Raw genomic sequence first — 17,502 nt, 5'->3', positions numbered from 1 at the left:
TGGACTCGTTATTTTAGGAAGGCAGATTCCAGGTAATGTTAAGGAAATCTACCTAAAGGAAAGGAGTTGGATGGTGAGACCAGTCATCAGGACATTGAAGCAGAAACTGGACATCCATCCATCTGTCAGGATGCTGTAATGAGGAGTTCTGTGTTGAATAAGGATCCTTATCCGGTATGTTGGCTTGCAACTATATGATTTATTGAGGTCACTAGTTTTCAGATCAGTTTAAATGTGTTACATGAGAAGAGGCTTTCTTCACAGCAATATGGATTAAATAGCCGGAATATCTTTGGTTCAGAAAAATAATCAAGTTTCAGTTTTAGTAGAATTTTCCTTTTTTTAAAAAGTTACATTTAAAAATTATACGAAGATATTCCTGAGCTTCTAATGAAATTTCCCAAAATCCACAAAAAGGTATGATAATCAATTTGGTAGTCTTTATTATGCCACAAATTGGTGTTTGCCAAAAGTTTTGGTTTTGTTTTTTTTAATGACTAATCGCCCTTTTATAATAGAGGGACATTTGGAATGGAAATACTGATAAGCTGGTCTCCCTTGTAGAGTTGCTTTTTTTCTGACAGTCCCCTGCCAAGCCTCTGACCCCAAAACTCTTAGTCATCCTTTCTTGTCAGAATTACAATTCTTATCCCCTCCTCCACAAGTCTTTATTAACATTGTTAAATGCCACATGTAAGTGAAGGAGCCAGATTAATTTTTCAGCCTTCATTTGGGTAGATGGAGCTCTCATATTCCTCCTTTGTCTGTGGGCAAGACCGATGAAGGCTTTTAGGAACATAAACAGAGACTGACATCATTTTGTGTTATTGATTTGGAGGATTCAGTTTCAGCTGTAGTTTGTGAATGAGTCCTGGAGAGATTTCTTCAGAAGAAAGGAGGAGGAAAGCTGGAGGATTAGCTTTAAACTTTACATAGATCAGCGTGGAACATATGGATTATCTGAGACCAGAATGAATCCCAAGGATAACCGTCCACACTCAAGAGAGTGGGGGAAAAGAGCTATTTTCCCCTGTCTTTTCCTGCTCAGGGTTGAAACAGAAATTTGGGTAGTAAATTGTTCAAGAATAGGATTAAGCCTTTGCCCTTACTCTGAAATACCATGCAGCTGGTTAAAAGTGTATTAAATACTTTCATTAATTGTCAGTTAAAAGCAAATCACTTCATTGAAATCAAAATGAATTTCTGTTTATATGTTCTCAGTTCATTATGGAATCTCAATATTGCAGTACTGAGAAAGGGCATTATTTTAACCTCAGGTTTTACATTATTTGCTTTTGGGAGATGTGACAAATGTCAGATAGAGAGTGATTGTGTAACTGGTTTAAGAGAACATTTTATGAGGAGGCTGTGTGACCCGCTCTTGTTTGTGTGTCTTGATGCAGTAATTTGATTTGCATAGAAGGCTAAAGTCATATTGTTTTGCAGGCTTCTTAGCCAGATAGCCTTTTAGAAGCCATCACTGACTGAACCTATACATACATACATACATACATACATACATACATACATACATACATACATACATACATTCATACATATTGTATTGTTGCAGGAATTATTTTTTACATGAAAAACAGAAATGAAAAGGGGCATAATAACTACAATTTCTTACGCTGCAAAGATCCAGGACAAGAGTGCATCAATTAACATAAATTGGAAGGGGAGTGAATTTTTCCCCTCATTTTGGCATGTTTTCAGTTCTAACATGCATGCAAACATAGTTGAGATATCAGTGGTCACTAACCTGGTTGTATGATAGTTATAAAGATCTATTTCTGGAAAGGGGTATGACCTTTATTACCTCTAACACACTTCATATGAAGCTGCCTCTGAAAGATGAATTGGTGCAGAACGTAGCAGCCAGAATGCTTGGAAGCCAAACCCAATTTTGTTGGATAAAATTGATTTCAAAAGTCAATGCATTTATTTGTTGCCAGTAGGCTTCTAAGCCCAGATCAGAATGCCTGGTTGCTACCTCATTTTTATATGGTCTACCTATACATTTAGTTACTTTTTCCTAAGGACTTTTCATTTGTTCCAACATTTGTCCCTATTTCTTAATTATCCAAATCATTTTGAATTATTTTTCTACCTCCTATTGTTTGTGTCATCTTTACATTTGAACACACATTCCATATATCTTGTCATCCAAGCCATTAACATATCGAAGTGTTGAGGGCTCAAGATTGAATCTTGGGGTATCACTTTTGCTTTCTCCACTTTGACAGATTATCTGAGCATTTTAGTTATGACTTTGGAGCCATCCAGCCCATTCTGGAATATCATTAAGTATTTTGCCAAACAATTGGTTGAAATGAAAATATATTATGACCATAAGATTTATTACTGAACAATAGGATTTTAGGGATTTGAACTCTACAGGGATTCAAACAGGTATTTTTCCCTGATCACATCACTCTTAGTTTCACTGAAATTCAAAGCAATCTCTTCATTTTCCTATATTCAGCATTATGGCAGAACACAAACGTCACTAGGAATGAAAATAGGAATTGAATTATTTGTGTTTTAGTATTTTGCTGTCTGTATTGTGCAAGTGGTACACTGCTCTTTTTCTGTTCCTTTAAAGAAAGACTATCTGGAAATAAAACTTCGTTATTCTTAACATCCTTTACCCAGCTAAGATGATTTTAAGTTTTAGTCTTTCTGATACCATATTTGCAATCCAAGCTAACAATATGTGTTCCTTACTGGTGACTTGTTCAATGGTAAGAGAGCCATTTTATATTATTGGCAGACCATCACAAAGATTTGTGCAATGTCACTAGATTTTTGCCAGTTGTTTTCTCTCTTGCTGGAATAACAATTTTAGTGCCTCTTATTTTGGGAAACATCTCACTTCCCATCTTTGATTCATTTTCTTATTTGTTTCTTCTACTATAGGAAATTATTTAACATTAAACATTTGACTCTACATATTAAAACCCACTTTTATGAAGTCCAAAATGTGTATTTGCCTGCACTTTGCTAGTGTGTGTGTGTGTGTGTGCGTGCACGTGTGTATAAAGAACTCCTGAATTATGTAGTCACTTTTCCCCCAAGGTTTGTGATCTGTCCTCTTTGCTGATTAAGTCTTTCCTTTTATTTAAGCCCAGTCCATAATTCTTTTGTATCTTTCTTACCTTCTGAATGTGAATATTGCCTCTCCCTGATGTTTTCATACTCATTTGAAAACTCTGCAGTTTGCATTTGAGAAATCTCTCTTGCAATTTCTATTAGTTGGGTGATCAGCAATAGCACCTATCACAATATTGTTTAATAAAAATGATTTAAACAATATTACAAAATTAATTCTTAGATTTCTGAACAGCTGTGTGTCAGCTGTCACTGTGTATATTTTTAAACACTCTGTAGAACTCTTCCCTTTTTATTGCTTATTCTCCTTTAAAACAAATGGTATTTTTCAGATGCTATATTCTAGTCATAGAAGACTCATTCTACCAAATGTCAATTTATTTACTCTTTTATTAAATGTATATGCTGCCTTTCTTTAGGGGCTCAAAGCAGCTTAAAGTAACCCATGAAGCTGCTTCATCCTCATTTCCTATATTCAGAGTTAAAATTCACTTCATTTTCCATATGAAGAGGATATAATGCCTAAGACATCTAATCTGAAATTGTGTTTTGGATTTTCTGATCTGGATATGGTGAAGTGTTCATTTCTGCTCAGTTATCATCAGGACTTGATTCAATGTGTCAACTGATGATCAAAGCAAAGAAACTACTAGTGGAAATTAATTCTGAGAGATGAGCATATGACACACATAATTAACATAATTTATATGCACATTGAAAAGCCAGTCTGCAGTTAATGTATGCCTTTTACTCACAGCATGATAATATTAACATACAATATCGATACTTATTTCTAATAGGAAACATCTTGTACTGGTTGTCTAAAACAATAACTGGATGTTGCTAGTTAGTGAGAAGATGTAGGGAAAATAGGGCTGGCCTATACTCACTTTTAAAAAATTCTTGCATGTTTAGGTTTCTTTCCTACTATAACCAGAATTAAAGTTGGAAATAATAGAAATTCTCTAACAGTTTTGTATAATGGCCATCTCTTGTTTAACTATCACAAACAATCAGATTTACAATGAAAGAGGATGTTCCTTTGATTTAGGATAGTGCCATAATTGTAGGAAGCTGGCAGGTTAATATTCTCCAAATATATGGGGCAAAACAGTTGCTTTATTTGTATGGATGTCTCTAATTAAGTACTGTATATTACTTTCTTAGTCAATGTGGAACGATGTATTTAATAGATGGTTCTCTGCAACTTGCCAAAGAATTCCCTATCTTCTATGTTTATGTGTTAAACACAAGATTCTAGTTTTTGTACTTTTGCTTCTTACACCAAATTACACGAACCAATTAAATGACAGATCATCCTGTCCTCTAACTATAGTAACATGCAAAAGCTGGAGCTGTCAATTCAGACACACATCATATCCTAATTATCAGCTCCAAATATGGGGGCACAAGGATGCAGCTGAGCATGAATCAGTCGGGCAGCTGGGATTTTGGAAATGTATTGGGGGGGGGTGCTAACAGTCATATTGATGTTTGACAGTAGTAGATTGGGTAGTTGCATAGTTCTATGTATGGAATAGCCTAAATAAATAAGACAGAAGCCAAATAATTTAACAATTGTTTTGCACTCCTCTTACTGAAACGTTTAATTACACCACAGTTCTTTCTCTGTTTGGTTAGAAATGAAGAAAACATGAAAAGCTGCAGCAGCTTTGCTCAGATTTGTTCACACCCAGTCTGTTGACCAAGATGGCTGGTGGAAGTGGGAATTGTAGTCCAACTTATTCTGGAGAGTGTCAATTTAAGAAAAGTGGGTTATATTAAAAATGTGGAGTGGCAAGTTGTTGCAGCCTTCTCTTTCTTTGTTAAAGTAATCATGAAATATGTGGGTGAGAACAAAGTGGAACCAAGATTGTCAACCATTTTAATTTCCAGTGCAAAATAAAAAAGGAAAGCATGATAGGCATAATTTTTCTTTGAGCATTGTTGTGTCCACTGGAATAACATGGAACTATCAGAATTTGCCAGTTAAGATGAATGTGTGGAATATCAATGGTGAAATAATTCAATATACGTTTTTTCCCCAAATACCTGTCAGAGTTATTAACTGACTCACGAGCTATGCTTGTTAGAACACCACTCAAAGTGTTTCCACATTTTGCAGTAGAAGTCAATGTGATATTATTTAGGAAGCTATTTGAAGAAAGCAAGTTTCAGTTCACAATGTATCTCTCTCTGCCCCTTTTCCTCCCAGACGAGCCCATCTCCGCCTGTGTCTAGAACGCTTAAAAGTTCTGATACCATTAGGACCTGACTGCACCAGACACACAACCCTTGGGCTGCTTAACAAAGCCAAAGCACACATTAAGGTAAGAGGAACATCAGTTTCCATTTATAATAATGTTTCAGTTACCCCACCAACTATAGTTACAGATAAGATTATCATCTTCCTCAGACGGTTCATCATAGATGATGTGTAGCATTATTTTTCTCAGTAAATTTACATAATTTGTTTGCTCTGTAAGGAAGTAGTATAGAAATGATAGTAATCTGAAGTCTGATATAGAAATCATTAACCTAACATTCAGCATATAGTTGCTTAAATACCATCTTTTAAATGTCTACAAATTATTTAAAATGCCAGAATAGTACAGTTCCACAAAATACGATTAAGAAATGTTAACAGGAATGTATATTGTATCATTGGCACTATAAATTGTCATTGGGCTTCATCGAACAAAGTGTTTTCTGTGAAGTTCAATATTGTTTGTTGAGATAGTTTTTGAATAGATAGACATATCTATGTTTGAATGCCCAAATTATATGGCACAACTATCAAGATAATTCCTAAGTTAAATGTAGTTTTATTTCTCTGTTTCTTTCCTAAATTGTTTTCAGGCATCTGACAAATACGTACCAGGATCTGAAATGTTATGTTTTTCATTGATGTTTTCATGACTTTATGATAGTAAATTAATTTTTTTATATTTTTTAAATACAAAAGATATGATAGCAATATCATTATTTAGAAACTGTTAACCCCAAATATATTGTACAGTACCATTGTGGAACAATAATAAAAGCAAAATGCTAACTATGTGTCTGAAATCATATAAAACAAAGTATGCAAGAGTTCTGTTGTGCCTTAATTGGTAGTTTTGCTGAAAATATTAATTGACTAGCAACCCTGTTGTCTCCCTTTTCTTCAACCGACTAAAGTTACTGTCCTCAGTTTAATTAGAGGGCACAAATTTAGGAAAGGCCATGTTGAAGAAAGAGCGTTCCAGATTTTAAGGTTATACTTACTACTAGTGAAACGTCAAGTAATATAATCTATTCTAAACCACATGGGCCTCATCCAGAGTCAGTTATTCAGAACAGATCATTTTCTGCAAAGCTCCACGTGCCAGTGAGCAGGCCACATACATCAGGAAGATACCATTAATGACCAAGAGTCATTAGTAGCATGTGTTAACTATTCAAATCTACACATTTTCTTTGCATTCCATTTACAATATATGGGAACTGCACTTGGAAAATAAATACAGTACTTAATAACAGACAAAAAAGAAAAATATTTAAAAAGAGCACAGCAGGTGCCCTGGCTACAGTGTTTCTGATCCTTTCCTGATTTTTTTTTTAAAGAGTAGTGCCAGGCTCACAGGGATCAGGATGTGCTTAAACACTTTGTAACAGCTCAAGCTTAGCAGGGAGGGAAACCCTGCTTACTTAAATGGATGGTATTAGCCTGAGATGACTTGGAGTTATGCAACTTGCTGGCCATCAAGAAACCCTGTGCATTGGCCCGGTAAGATTTCCCAGCTGTAATGAAAGGAGTCTGCAGTAGATTACATAAATGACTGGTCAATGGGGAACTGCTTCAAAAAAATAGCTGATAAATTAAGTGGTGAAGGTACATACGCTTCTTTACTTGTGATGCCTTTGCCTGTTAAGTTATCTGAATGGAGCCTAGGCAGTGATGGAAAAGAACTAGCCATGCTCTACTCGATCCTCTCCTCTTAATTACTCTAAGATTGGACTGAGAAACAGATTATTTTCATAGGGAGTAAGGACGCTACTTTTCCTTACTTGCAAGGATGCCATTTAAGGGCATATATCTGACACATAATTACACGGCAACACATTATGTGATATATCGTTCATACATGCCATCTCTGATCCTCCAACTTTGTCAAAACATATTTCCAATTTTCTCTGTAGTCAAAAAGATCACCAGTTACTTCTGACAAAGCTCTCAGAATAAGATCCTCAGAGAATATTAGTAAATGAAATGGGGAAAGTGCTGGGAAAATCCAGACAATGAAAAACAATCTTTTATCATGGCAGAAACTTGAAGAAGCTGACAGGAGAAGCCAGCATCAGCTTGAGAACCTGGAAAGAGAGCAAAGGTTCCTAAAGCGACGATTGGAGCAGTTGCAAAGCCCTCAGGACATCGAGCGAATACGAATGGACAGCACTGGATCAACCATGTCCTCAGATCGCTCTGATTCAGAGCGAGGTCAGTATTTGATCCCTCCATATGTTGATTAAAGACACAAAATGTTCAGTTCTCTTTGTTCTGTACAATTTCTTTGCTTCAACCTATGAGTAACCGTAATTTCATTCAGATTGCAAGATCAGTGCCATGAAGGAGGCATGTCTTGTTTGGAAACATAAGTCGTCTAAATTTTTCATAGGTGCTGAGGAGTCCTTAATATCCTATTAAATTTAGCTGATCTTAAAGTTGTTTAATTTTGCTCTCTGTCTAAAATATATTTGATGTCTTTTGCCTGTTTGGGTTGAATTCATACAAGTACTAGCACCTTACAGGTCTACAATATAGCTACTTAAAATAATTTAGTCTTATGTATAGTATTTCATTAGTATGAAGACTCTGTACCTGATTAAAAGCGTATGTGGTAGACCTGCAATAGACAAACTATCTGACAAAGTAGTTACACTCTGGAACATTATTGCTTGGTTAATTGTCATTTGTACTCATCCCCTCTGTTTATCCCCTCCAAATTTGCCGAAATATAAATTCAATTTCCTTGATAGTTAAAAACAATACAAATGATATTCTAGGAGAGCTTTCAAATTAATATGAAGTAGAAACCTATTTGGATAGTTTATTTTCTTGTGATACTATCATGATTTTTTTTTTGACAGGAAAGGCATAAATGCTAAGACATCACAAGATTATTTGCACATCATCCAGAAACCGCTTTCATTAGAATTATGAGACTGATATAAATACAATTATCTTTAGCTCTACTTAGGTATTCAAATGAAAGAGTGCTTATGGTAAACATTGCACCCATCAAAAGTTATTCATATCAATGGTATATCCTCAAGATGTTCGTGCAAATAGGCAAATGTCTGTAGGAAAAACCTTTATATGTAGATATTGAATTCTGCACTGGCAAAAAATATGGTAACACAGAACTCTTGCCTACATGAACCAAAGTGTTCATAATTCTATAGGCAAAGACTCCCCTACTATGAATACTCTTGAGAGGATTACCTTTGGGGTGAGGAGAGGACTTTTTTACATGTGCAGAGGGTTTTTCCCTTTCTCTTTCTGAATAGGGCTAGAGGCTTCTCTCAACTTAAACATTATATATTGGGATTCTTGCTTTATGACAGTAGGATAATAAAATACCTTGCTTTCAGGCAGTATAGTCAAACTGATATAATAGGAAAGGAGAAGTCAACAATTATGTGAGATGATATCCCTCTTATAATATTTGATTTTAACATTGATTCATTTACACGAGTTTCTCAAACAGACATGTTGCTTCTTCTTAGATGAACGTGCAATTCAGGAATTAAATGCATATTAGTGTTTCCCCTTGAAGTTTTTGTTATCCTTTGAGAGTGTTGAGGCACCATGATTGACAAACCAAAAGAATGTGGGGTGGTTGTTTTTTTACAAGGCATCCATTTGGGCTTACCAGATGCCACTGCATTTTTGCAGATTTTTTTCAAGGCCACCTTAAAAATGTATTTTTTAAAAATCTGCTCAGAAAGGATTTCTAATTACTTTGAGCAACTGATAAACTGATACTTGGGCCTTCTTCTCTCTTAGCTTAAGATACTTCTGGGACTACATAGATCCAGAATACCTGAGAGAGCTAGATGGCACTGCAACAACAGAGGCTAAAGCTTTACTGGAATAGAAAACTCAGTTAATCAAGAGACTTTAGGCATTGAGACAAACAATCTCAATGATCCGTGATTTATAATCTTCTGTTATTTTGCATTACTTCTTCAAATCCTTAATGTGGAACTTTAAAACTTCAAATATGCAAATATGTTTTATTATATGAACAGCATACCTATCTTGGTGTACAGTAATGCTCCTTAGTGTAGACTGAGAAATCTGTTTGGGTGGGTGGGTGAGAGAAATGTCTATTCATGTATAGAATATTGAATTAATATTTATTAATTTAATCCAAGGTACTATGACTAGATATAAATATTGAATTAGCAATCAAATGATAGCTGGCTATTAATATAAATTTGTAAAAATGTGCACAGTGCACTTTTATCTCTTTTGTTTTTCATTTTCTCAAATATTTCATCATACAACTTTACAATAACTCCTCAGGACATGGCTGGAATGAACCTAGATCAGGCCTGTTAAGCTGGCGGTCTGTGGCCCAAATATGGGCCGCACAGGCCACACCCACCCCAGCTCCGTGAAGGCAAAAAAAACATCACAATACATCACGATATGGCCTGCAATGCAAGCGGGTTTGACACTGCTGACCTAGATTCTTGAGGCAGGGATGGTCTTAAATATAAACTTGCTCTGATAGATACTAACTTGAGACTCTTTTTTTTTTTCCAGAAGAAATTGAAGTGGATGTGGAAAGCACAGAGTTCTCCCATGGAGACGTGGATGATATTAGCACAACCAGTACAAGTGACATTGATGATCACAGCAGCTTGCAGAGCATTGGGAGCGATGAGGGTTACTCCAGCGCTAGTGTCAAGCTCTCCTTCACTTCCTAGAGCCTGGTGCTAGAGCAGAGCAACTGGTTTCTTTGGGGCAACTGAGTTTCATATGGCAGGGCTCTTAAGATACAGTATTTTTCTTACCCAACCCACCTTCAACAGCTAAGCTTGGACAGACACAACTTTAGAATAACTCCATGGGTCCATGGAAGAGTGGGGACCTAGCAGGGGAACTAATTAGTCTTTATCTGACCATAATCCAAATGTTTTGACTTAGTGCTAAACTTCAGTTAATTTCAAATCCAGGACACCATTCCAGTTACTTATAGCTGGACTGAGATTTTCCCATCAGCAATGGATACCTATATTGAAAGATGGATTGGATGGGAAACTTGGCTGTTCAGGTGCTTGCTTTTTAATTTGTCACCATTTTTTCCTCCTCATGTTCAAATAAGACCCTTGTGGTGCTAATAATATAAAGTATGTCCAATATCTATGATAATCTAGCATATCTGGAATAGCCGTATGTTTTCCCCAAATTATGGGATAAAGTAGCCAAGGTGATATAGTTCATTGGATGAACCACTTCCAGTGCATTTGCACAATACTTTAAAGTTTTTTTTTAAGCTCCATTTTAAATTTCTTTAAATTCCATCAATGAATTTATTTTTCTTCAATATATCTAAGCAGTTAAATAGTTTTCCTGTATCCTCACCAGCAAAAGTTAGTCCAGTCAGCATCTTTTATTAACTGGGTATCTCCAGCCATCTTTGATCATTATCATCTGAGAAAGGTAATAATAGCAGGATGTTCTGCTTATAGCTTAATGTTTCAGCTGGACCTGTTTTCAAGGCAAGAAACTTGGGTTCTGTATGATTTTACCACTAGATTATTGAGTTGTAGTAGTCCACCACAGGTGCAACCATGCTCTGGATTCAGTGGCTGAGCTAGAATGATTCTCCTGATAACAGAGGGTGAGAGACAGACCCAGCCTTTAAAACAAGGGATGATGTGCAGAAAAGACACAAGTCTCCATTCTGAGCCAGAGTTACCTATTTATTTCTTTTGCAAATTATTTTGATAAACATTTGTAAAAGTTCTTTGGGTGAGATAATCTATATGTGACAATGTATTTTTAGATCTCCTAGGCATGATCCTGCAAATCTCTTTTATAATTAACACCAGTTGAAAGGGACTTGTTTTCCTGCTGCCATGCACAAGAGGAACAGGGACTCCTTCTTGGGTTTTATGGCTCTACCTTTTGGATTCCTTTTGCAGACTTTGGCACCTGGATTCCTAATATAATCTTGGGTCCATAGCTAAGAAGCATCTCAACTTAACAACCTGCCAGGCTGATTCCAATCTCTCCTGAGCAGAAACTGTTGTTGTTTTGCAGTCAAAGAATAAGATTGTATCCAATGTTTTTATCATTGTTTTTATTTTGAACTTTCTAACCTGCACTTTGAGGTCTTTGCTTTTCTTTAAGCTTTTTAACCACAGATACTTATTACTGTTCCTTTACCAAGTTTAAACTTTATTCTTTATTTTGAGACTTCATTTATGACACTTATTTGAGGATTTTGTTTGGGAGGGGTAGTATGCTGCCTGTCCCCCCAATTACTAAGAGAAAAAAATGAAAAGTAAAAAAAAAATGCTTTATAAACTCATAACTTATTGCTGATTATAATTACTGGTTGTTAATTTCAGTCCTGTAGATCTTTAATTTTATTGTTTAGATAGGACTGGGTGACAAAAAAATAAAACAAAATAACCTCATTTAGCAGTACAGTGGAATTGTGTTTAAATGTTAGCATATGTTTCTGCTTAATAGTAGCACTTTAATACCATTAAACATTTCTGTATCTGAAATACGTTTGTTCTGCCATGTTGGTCACTCATGAGACTTTAGAATACTCATGTTGTTTGTGCCTGGGAAAAAAAACCCTCCATTGGCCATGTGATTAGATACCCCAAATTACTTCTCCAGTAGATCTTGTCTCAGTACTGTTATGTTGTGTGATTTAACTCTAATGTGTTAGGCATTTACCCCAGATCTATTATTATATTGTATAATGTACCACTTTAGGACCTGTGTCATGTATTAGAGACATCATGCTGCCAGGTTTTATAGTGTGTTCATAGCTGGGGTTTTAATTCTTATGTTCATTAAAATCTGGTTGCAGTTACACATCTCTCTCCAATGGAACTAAAACTAAGTAACACCAGTTTATATGGTAACCTCTCCCTCTAGTGGCTGAAATAGAAATTGTTAGTTTTAGTTAATGAGAGTAAAGATTTTAGTAAGAACTTTTTATAATTCTGAAGCCTATTAATATGGCTAGTGTCTTAGTATAATTTGGTGGGATTACAAGAATGATAGCTGAAAACTCAAATGAGCTGTCATTCCCAATCTACGATTTCTTATTCCAGCAAAATAAACTTGTTTCTGTGAATTCAGGTGCAGAAACTTACCTAAGAGTATTTTCTCTAAGCAAAAAGGCCTAACTTCAAATGTTAATGGTATCTTCACCAGCCCACTGGGTCTTAGAGAACTAGAAAGGCAGGGCAGGATAATAAGTTCTAACACGCTATCAATACAGGGGACAGGCAGGAACCTGATGAGAAGCCTGATATAGTGGTTTGTATGAGAGAATAATTTCAGGAAGAAAGGCTGAAGAAACACCCTTGACTTAAAAGTCTGGAAAGTTTGCCTCAAAGAATGCACAGCTTTGATTAATATTATCTTAAATTAAGATAATGTAAAAATGATTCTGCACCAATTGTTTTCCAATAAATTCTGTTTAGTCCTAATGGAAAACCATGTAATCATTCACCTTGTCATTGGACAACCATTTGTCTGAAATGGTATAGGGGTTCCTGCCTGAAATGGCACAGGGCAGAGGTCTCCAAACTTGGCAACTTTAAGACTTGTGGCCTTCAACTCCCAGAATAGCTGGCTGAGGAATTCTGGGAGTTGAAGGCCACAAGTCTTAAAGTTGTCAAGTTTGGAGACCTCTGGTATAGGGGGTTGGACTAGAAGACCTTCAAGGTCCCCCCCAACTCTGTTGTTCTCTTCTGTTCATAACCTTCTTTGGTATATTTGACTTGGTAAATGAGAAACAATCAGGACAGACATTTCTGGAGATAATACTCTCCATTTTACACTGTGAAGAAAAAGTGTTACATCATTTATTGAGTAGGTGTACTGCAGCCAGCCTGTCATAATATACTGCGAGGATATACTATATACTTTTCATAAATATGACACCATATCCTTCATTATCCTTTTACATTTTGGGATATTATAATTGTTCCTTATCTTCAATTCACAACCTTGTTTTATTTTTTCCACCATACAAAAATTGGATTCTAGTTTGGAATATAATCCTATGCAAGTTTACTTAGAGATAAAACCCGCTGTGTTCCATGGGACTTGCTCCCATTTGTATCTGTATCAAATTAAGCCTTAGATTCAGACATGAGGTTGTATACACTTTTGCATTTAAAATGCAGGGTAAATTTTTTATATAATGGGAGTGGTTGTAACGACATCTAAGCAGGGCAGTCTGAGGCAAACCCTATTTTCTGCTTTGGAAAATCTCTTCTGAAGGTGGCATTAGCTTTTTTTTGGGGGTGGGGGGGAATGCCACCAGTTCAAAATCATCTATGCATCTTGATGTTAGCCACTTCAAAAGGCTAAATAAGAAATTCTATTCTGTTACATGCTATGATTTTATAAGCAGTTCAGACAGCCATTCTAGTATGATCTGAAAGTCACATTCACTGATACATCATTTCAAATCTGTGCCCTTATCTTCTACTTGGCAATACTGTGTGTATGAGAAGAATGATTCTGTATTTTAATGAAAAATAAAGATGCAAGAGGGCATTTATACTTGTTACATTCAAAAAGAAAACCAGGATTCCTATAGAGTTATTATGTTTTCACTTATGGCAAGTGAAATTGTTGTCCATATGGCTAATACTGTTTCAGGCTGAGATGTTTTGTATTTCCTAGCTCTACTAAGTGAAAATTTCCAAGACTGAAACAGAATTTATATACATTTTATTTAAATATGTATATTGGATGTTTTTAATGGATTATTTGAGAGGTGTCGGCTATATCCAAACTTATATCATTTGTGTCAATTTATGTGAATGGTATAATTTGCAGTAAAAACTTCAGATTATTAGATAGAGCCCACATGAAAAATGTGTCTGTTACTTTAAAAATGAGTTAAAGAAAGGATTTACTATGTAATACAGGCTATTGGGTACTTTTTCCTCCATAGTATCTTGGATCAAACTAGTGGGCAAAATTGAACTTTTTAAAAAGTTCTGAATGCTAAATTCTAGGATATTGTAACTTGTTTTACCAACAAGTTTATTTAAAAGTTCTGATTTTTAGAAGCCTGAAACATGTCTTGGTTACTTTTATTTTTTTCTCTTTAATCTCCTTGTATAGAAGAGTTGTGGGATTCAATTATATCGATATACCAATTCAGTTGGGGCATATACCAAAAAAGTGGAAATAGGGCTGTATATTTATGTGAAATAAAAGAAGCAAAAACGACAAGGAAGTAAAAGCTTCAGAAAGCAGAAACATTTGGTATATGTTAATCAGGTCAATACTTTTTAGGTGTGTATTAAATAGTTAACTGGAAGCAATAGTTAAATCACTTTTCATTCAGATATATCCATTCTTTGTCTATCTCATTCTGTACAGGTAGTTTTTAACCTTGAGTATTTACTTAAAGACCAAGCAAAGTTATACTGGCATTTAAAAAAGTGACTTACACCTGGTCCTCACACTTACCTTTGCAGTGTTCATGCAGTCATGTGATCAAAATTTGGGCACTTGGCAACCAGCACGTATGTAGGACAACTATAGCATCCTGGAATCATGTGATTGCCTTTTGCAAGTTCTCAGGGGTTCCAGCAAGCAAAGTCAAAAGGAAAGACATATTTGCTTAATAACCACAGCAAAAAAAGCTGTAAAATCAGATGCAACTCACTTAATGACTACACTGCTTAGCAATGAAAGTTGTTCCCAATTGTGGTCATAATTGAGGACTTACCTACCTACTTACTACCTGTCCTACATCAGTTGGTAAATATATCTACTGGTATCCAAATTACAAAAAAAGTAATAACTTGGAAGAGTTTATTTCCTTGTGTACACTAGCTGACATTTCTTTATAAATAAAAGGAATACTAAAAAAAGATTTGTCAGCATTATTGGTAGTTTTTTCTTTGCAGCTGTTTTACTAAGTAGAATCTTGATTGTTTTATTTAGCTGGTCAAATCAGAAAACATATAAAGAATGCTTGACATGTGCTAAAATGTTTTTCAAGGGATTCTAAAGATTCCTTAAATGATATGCACACCTTTTAAAAAATAGCTAAGACACACAGTATATTGAAGTAGTTCTAGATAATATCAATTGAAAGTACCTCACTTTATTTTCTAAATGCTTCCTTGTGCTTCAGATATCATCTTTGGTATTCTTCCCCATCCTACAGTAACATGTACAATACAGGGTTTTATTTTGAAATGTTGTTCTAGGAATTTAACACTGAAACAGTAAATCTTGTCTGTGAAAGAAGCAGGAGTTTGTATCTCAGGGCCAGTTCACTTTAGCACTGGACAAAGTAACTAAAAAATACACTGATCAATTTTTCATTGCTGAGCTGATGGTTCTGCCTTTAGAAGGTTTCAAAAATAATTATCCTGGGCTATGCCAAAGGTTACATTTATTAACAGCTGAAGAAATAGTCTGGCAGGATTTCCTAGTGGTTATTGCTATGAGTCTGGCATGCACTGATCAGGTCACTCAATCTGTACTTTATTTAGGGCATCTGTAAATGTTGAAACAATAAGGCAAATAAAGACCAACAGGATAAGACCCTATGACTACAAATAACTTGAACAAGCTCTAACCACTATATTTATATTTTATTTCTAGCAGCAAAAGAAACTTAAGACACCAAATACAAAAATCCCTAAAAATATAGTCATAGAATAATAAAATTATTAAACCCCATGAAGGAGCTTTATTAGGCTACTTCCTAATAGTACTTAAATACACATAGCAAACAAGTCAGAAAGATGAAAGCCAATTTACTGAATCCAACACTACCAATTTCAGCTAATTTATTAAGGCACAGTATGCAAAGTTGCAATTGGTCATAATGAGGGGAATATATGCAGGCATTTTTTCCTCCATAGTACCTTGCTGGCTGTTTTAAATTGCTTATTAAGCTCCATTTGGAGTACATTTCAAGTGGATGCAAGTTAGCATCTTGTATGTATAAAATGTTTACCTATTACAATAAATATGTAATTCAAATAAATAGCAAGATAGTTATTTTTACAGACAAAACTATTCTGGCAGTGCTGACAGTGCTTTTACTGAAATCAGCTGGTGCACAATTCTGCACTTACTGAGTATCATATTACTTGCATTAACTTGCTTTTTAAAATCACAATTGCTAAAAATTACTTTCCATCTATTCTTTTCCTCAACCACACCATATACTGTAGATCTTGGATTTGTAAAGATTATTCTTACTCAACTGAAGTATATAAACCCTGCTTGTGATGTTCAAACCTACTCATAGCAAAGGATATAATTCTAATATGACATCCTAGCAAAAAAAAAAAAAAAAGCATTTACTGTTTTGCTACTAAAAGAAACAAGCTAATGAAATTGCAATGTAATCTTACTAGCATTTAAGTTTGCAGCTATTATGACAAAAAGTAAATACAAAACAGGACCTTAAATCTAATGCACTCATTTTATATTCTATCATGTTAGCCAGTATCTAAAGCAAAAATTAGGGTTGTACCTCTGTGTTACTCAGATATTTATCAGAAGAAAAAAAATCAGGAATTTTTTCAGTTTTTAATAAATTATGGAATTCTTTTGCAATCTTTAAAGGGGGAAATCACATGGTGCTGATTCTACATAGTACTATGATATTGCACTAATCCAAAAATGCAATTCCAATACTAAATAAATGTATCCTGAACAAATGTATATTTTGACCACCTATGAATTTCAGTGCAAGCCCACTTTTAAGGTGTCTTCTATCACTGTTTCAATTCCTCTTAACTTACCTGAACTATGACAATTATATATTGACTCTGTAGCCAACTGGTATTTTTTTGAGGATTTGAAAGCTACAAAACATCCCAATAAATCTCTAATATGCAGATTGACCAGTGCTGGTCTATAAAACAATACCAAAATGCTGATTGCATCTCTCTATCTGTAATGGTGCAGGGACAGTGCTGACAACATTGTTGCATTTTCATCATTGTAAACATAATTCTTTTGTTGGTGGCCATCTATATTAACTTGTTTAAATATATAAATAAATTTTATGACATTTTATTTCAAATAAGTTTGTTACTTTTCTATTTTCTGGTATCACCTATATTAATAGAAGTTTCCAAAACACAATC

General features: G+C 35.0%; 1 protein-coding gene across 4 annotated transcripts in view; it reads left to right on the top strand.

Moving 5' to 3' along the window:
- MXI1 (MAX interactor 1, dimerization protein) overlaps nt 1–14,231 on the top strand; it is a 63,382-nt gene extending 49,151 nt beyond the window's left edge. For 2 of the 4 annotated variants that reach the window (XM_026679315.2, XM_026680896.2), the window contains exons 4-6: nt 5,330–5,444; nt 7,423–7,594; nt 9,929–14,231. In XM_026679315.2, the coding sequence (XP_026535100.1) occupies nt 5,330–5,444; nt 7,423–7,594; nt 9,929–10,092 (451 nt within the window). In that variant the 3' untranslated portion in view covers nt 10,093–14,231. The remainder of the gene's footprint in view (nt 1–5,329; nt 5,445–7,422; nt 7,595–9,928) is intronic. The other 2 variants (XM_026680108.2, XM_087964568.1) reach the window with 1 other exon arrangement.
- The last annotated feature ends 3,271 nt before the right edge of the window (nt 14,232–17,502 follow it).

The sequence above is a fragment of the Notechis scutatus genome, chromosome 4 (genome assembly GCF_049901735.1).
Source record: "Notechis scutatus isolate UNSWTSFEM ecotype Mainland chromosome 4, rNotScu1.2, whole genome shotgun sequence".
NCBI lineage: Eukaryota > Metazoa > Chordata > Lepidosauria > Squamata > Elapidae > Notechis > Notechis scutatus.
Note: the sequence above shows the minus strand (reverse complement) of the source record. Positions and strands in the feature narration are given on the sequence as shown.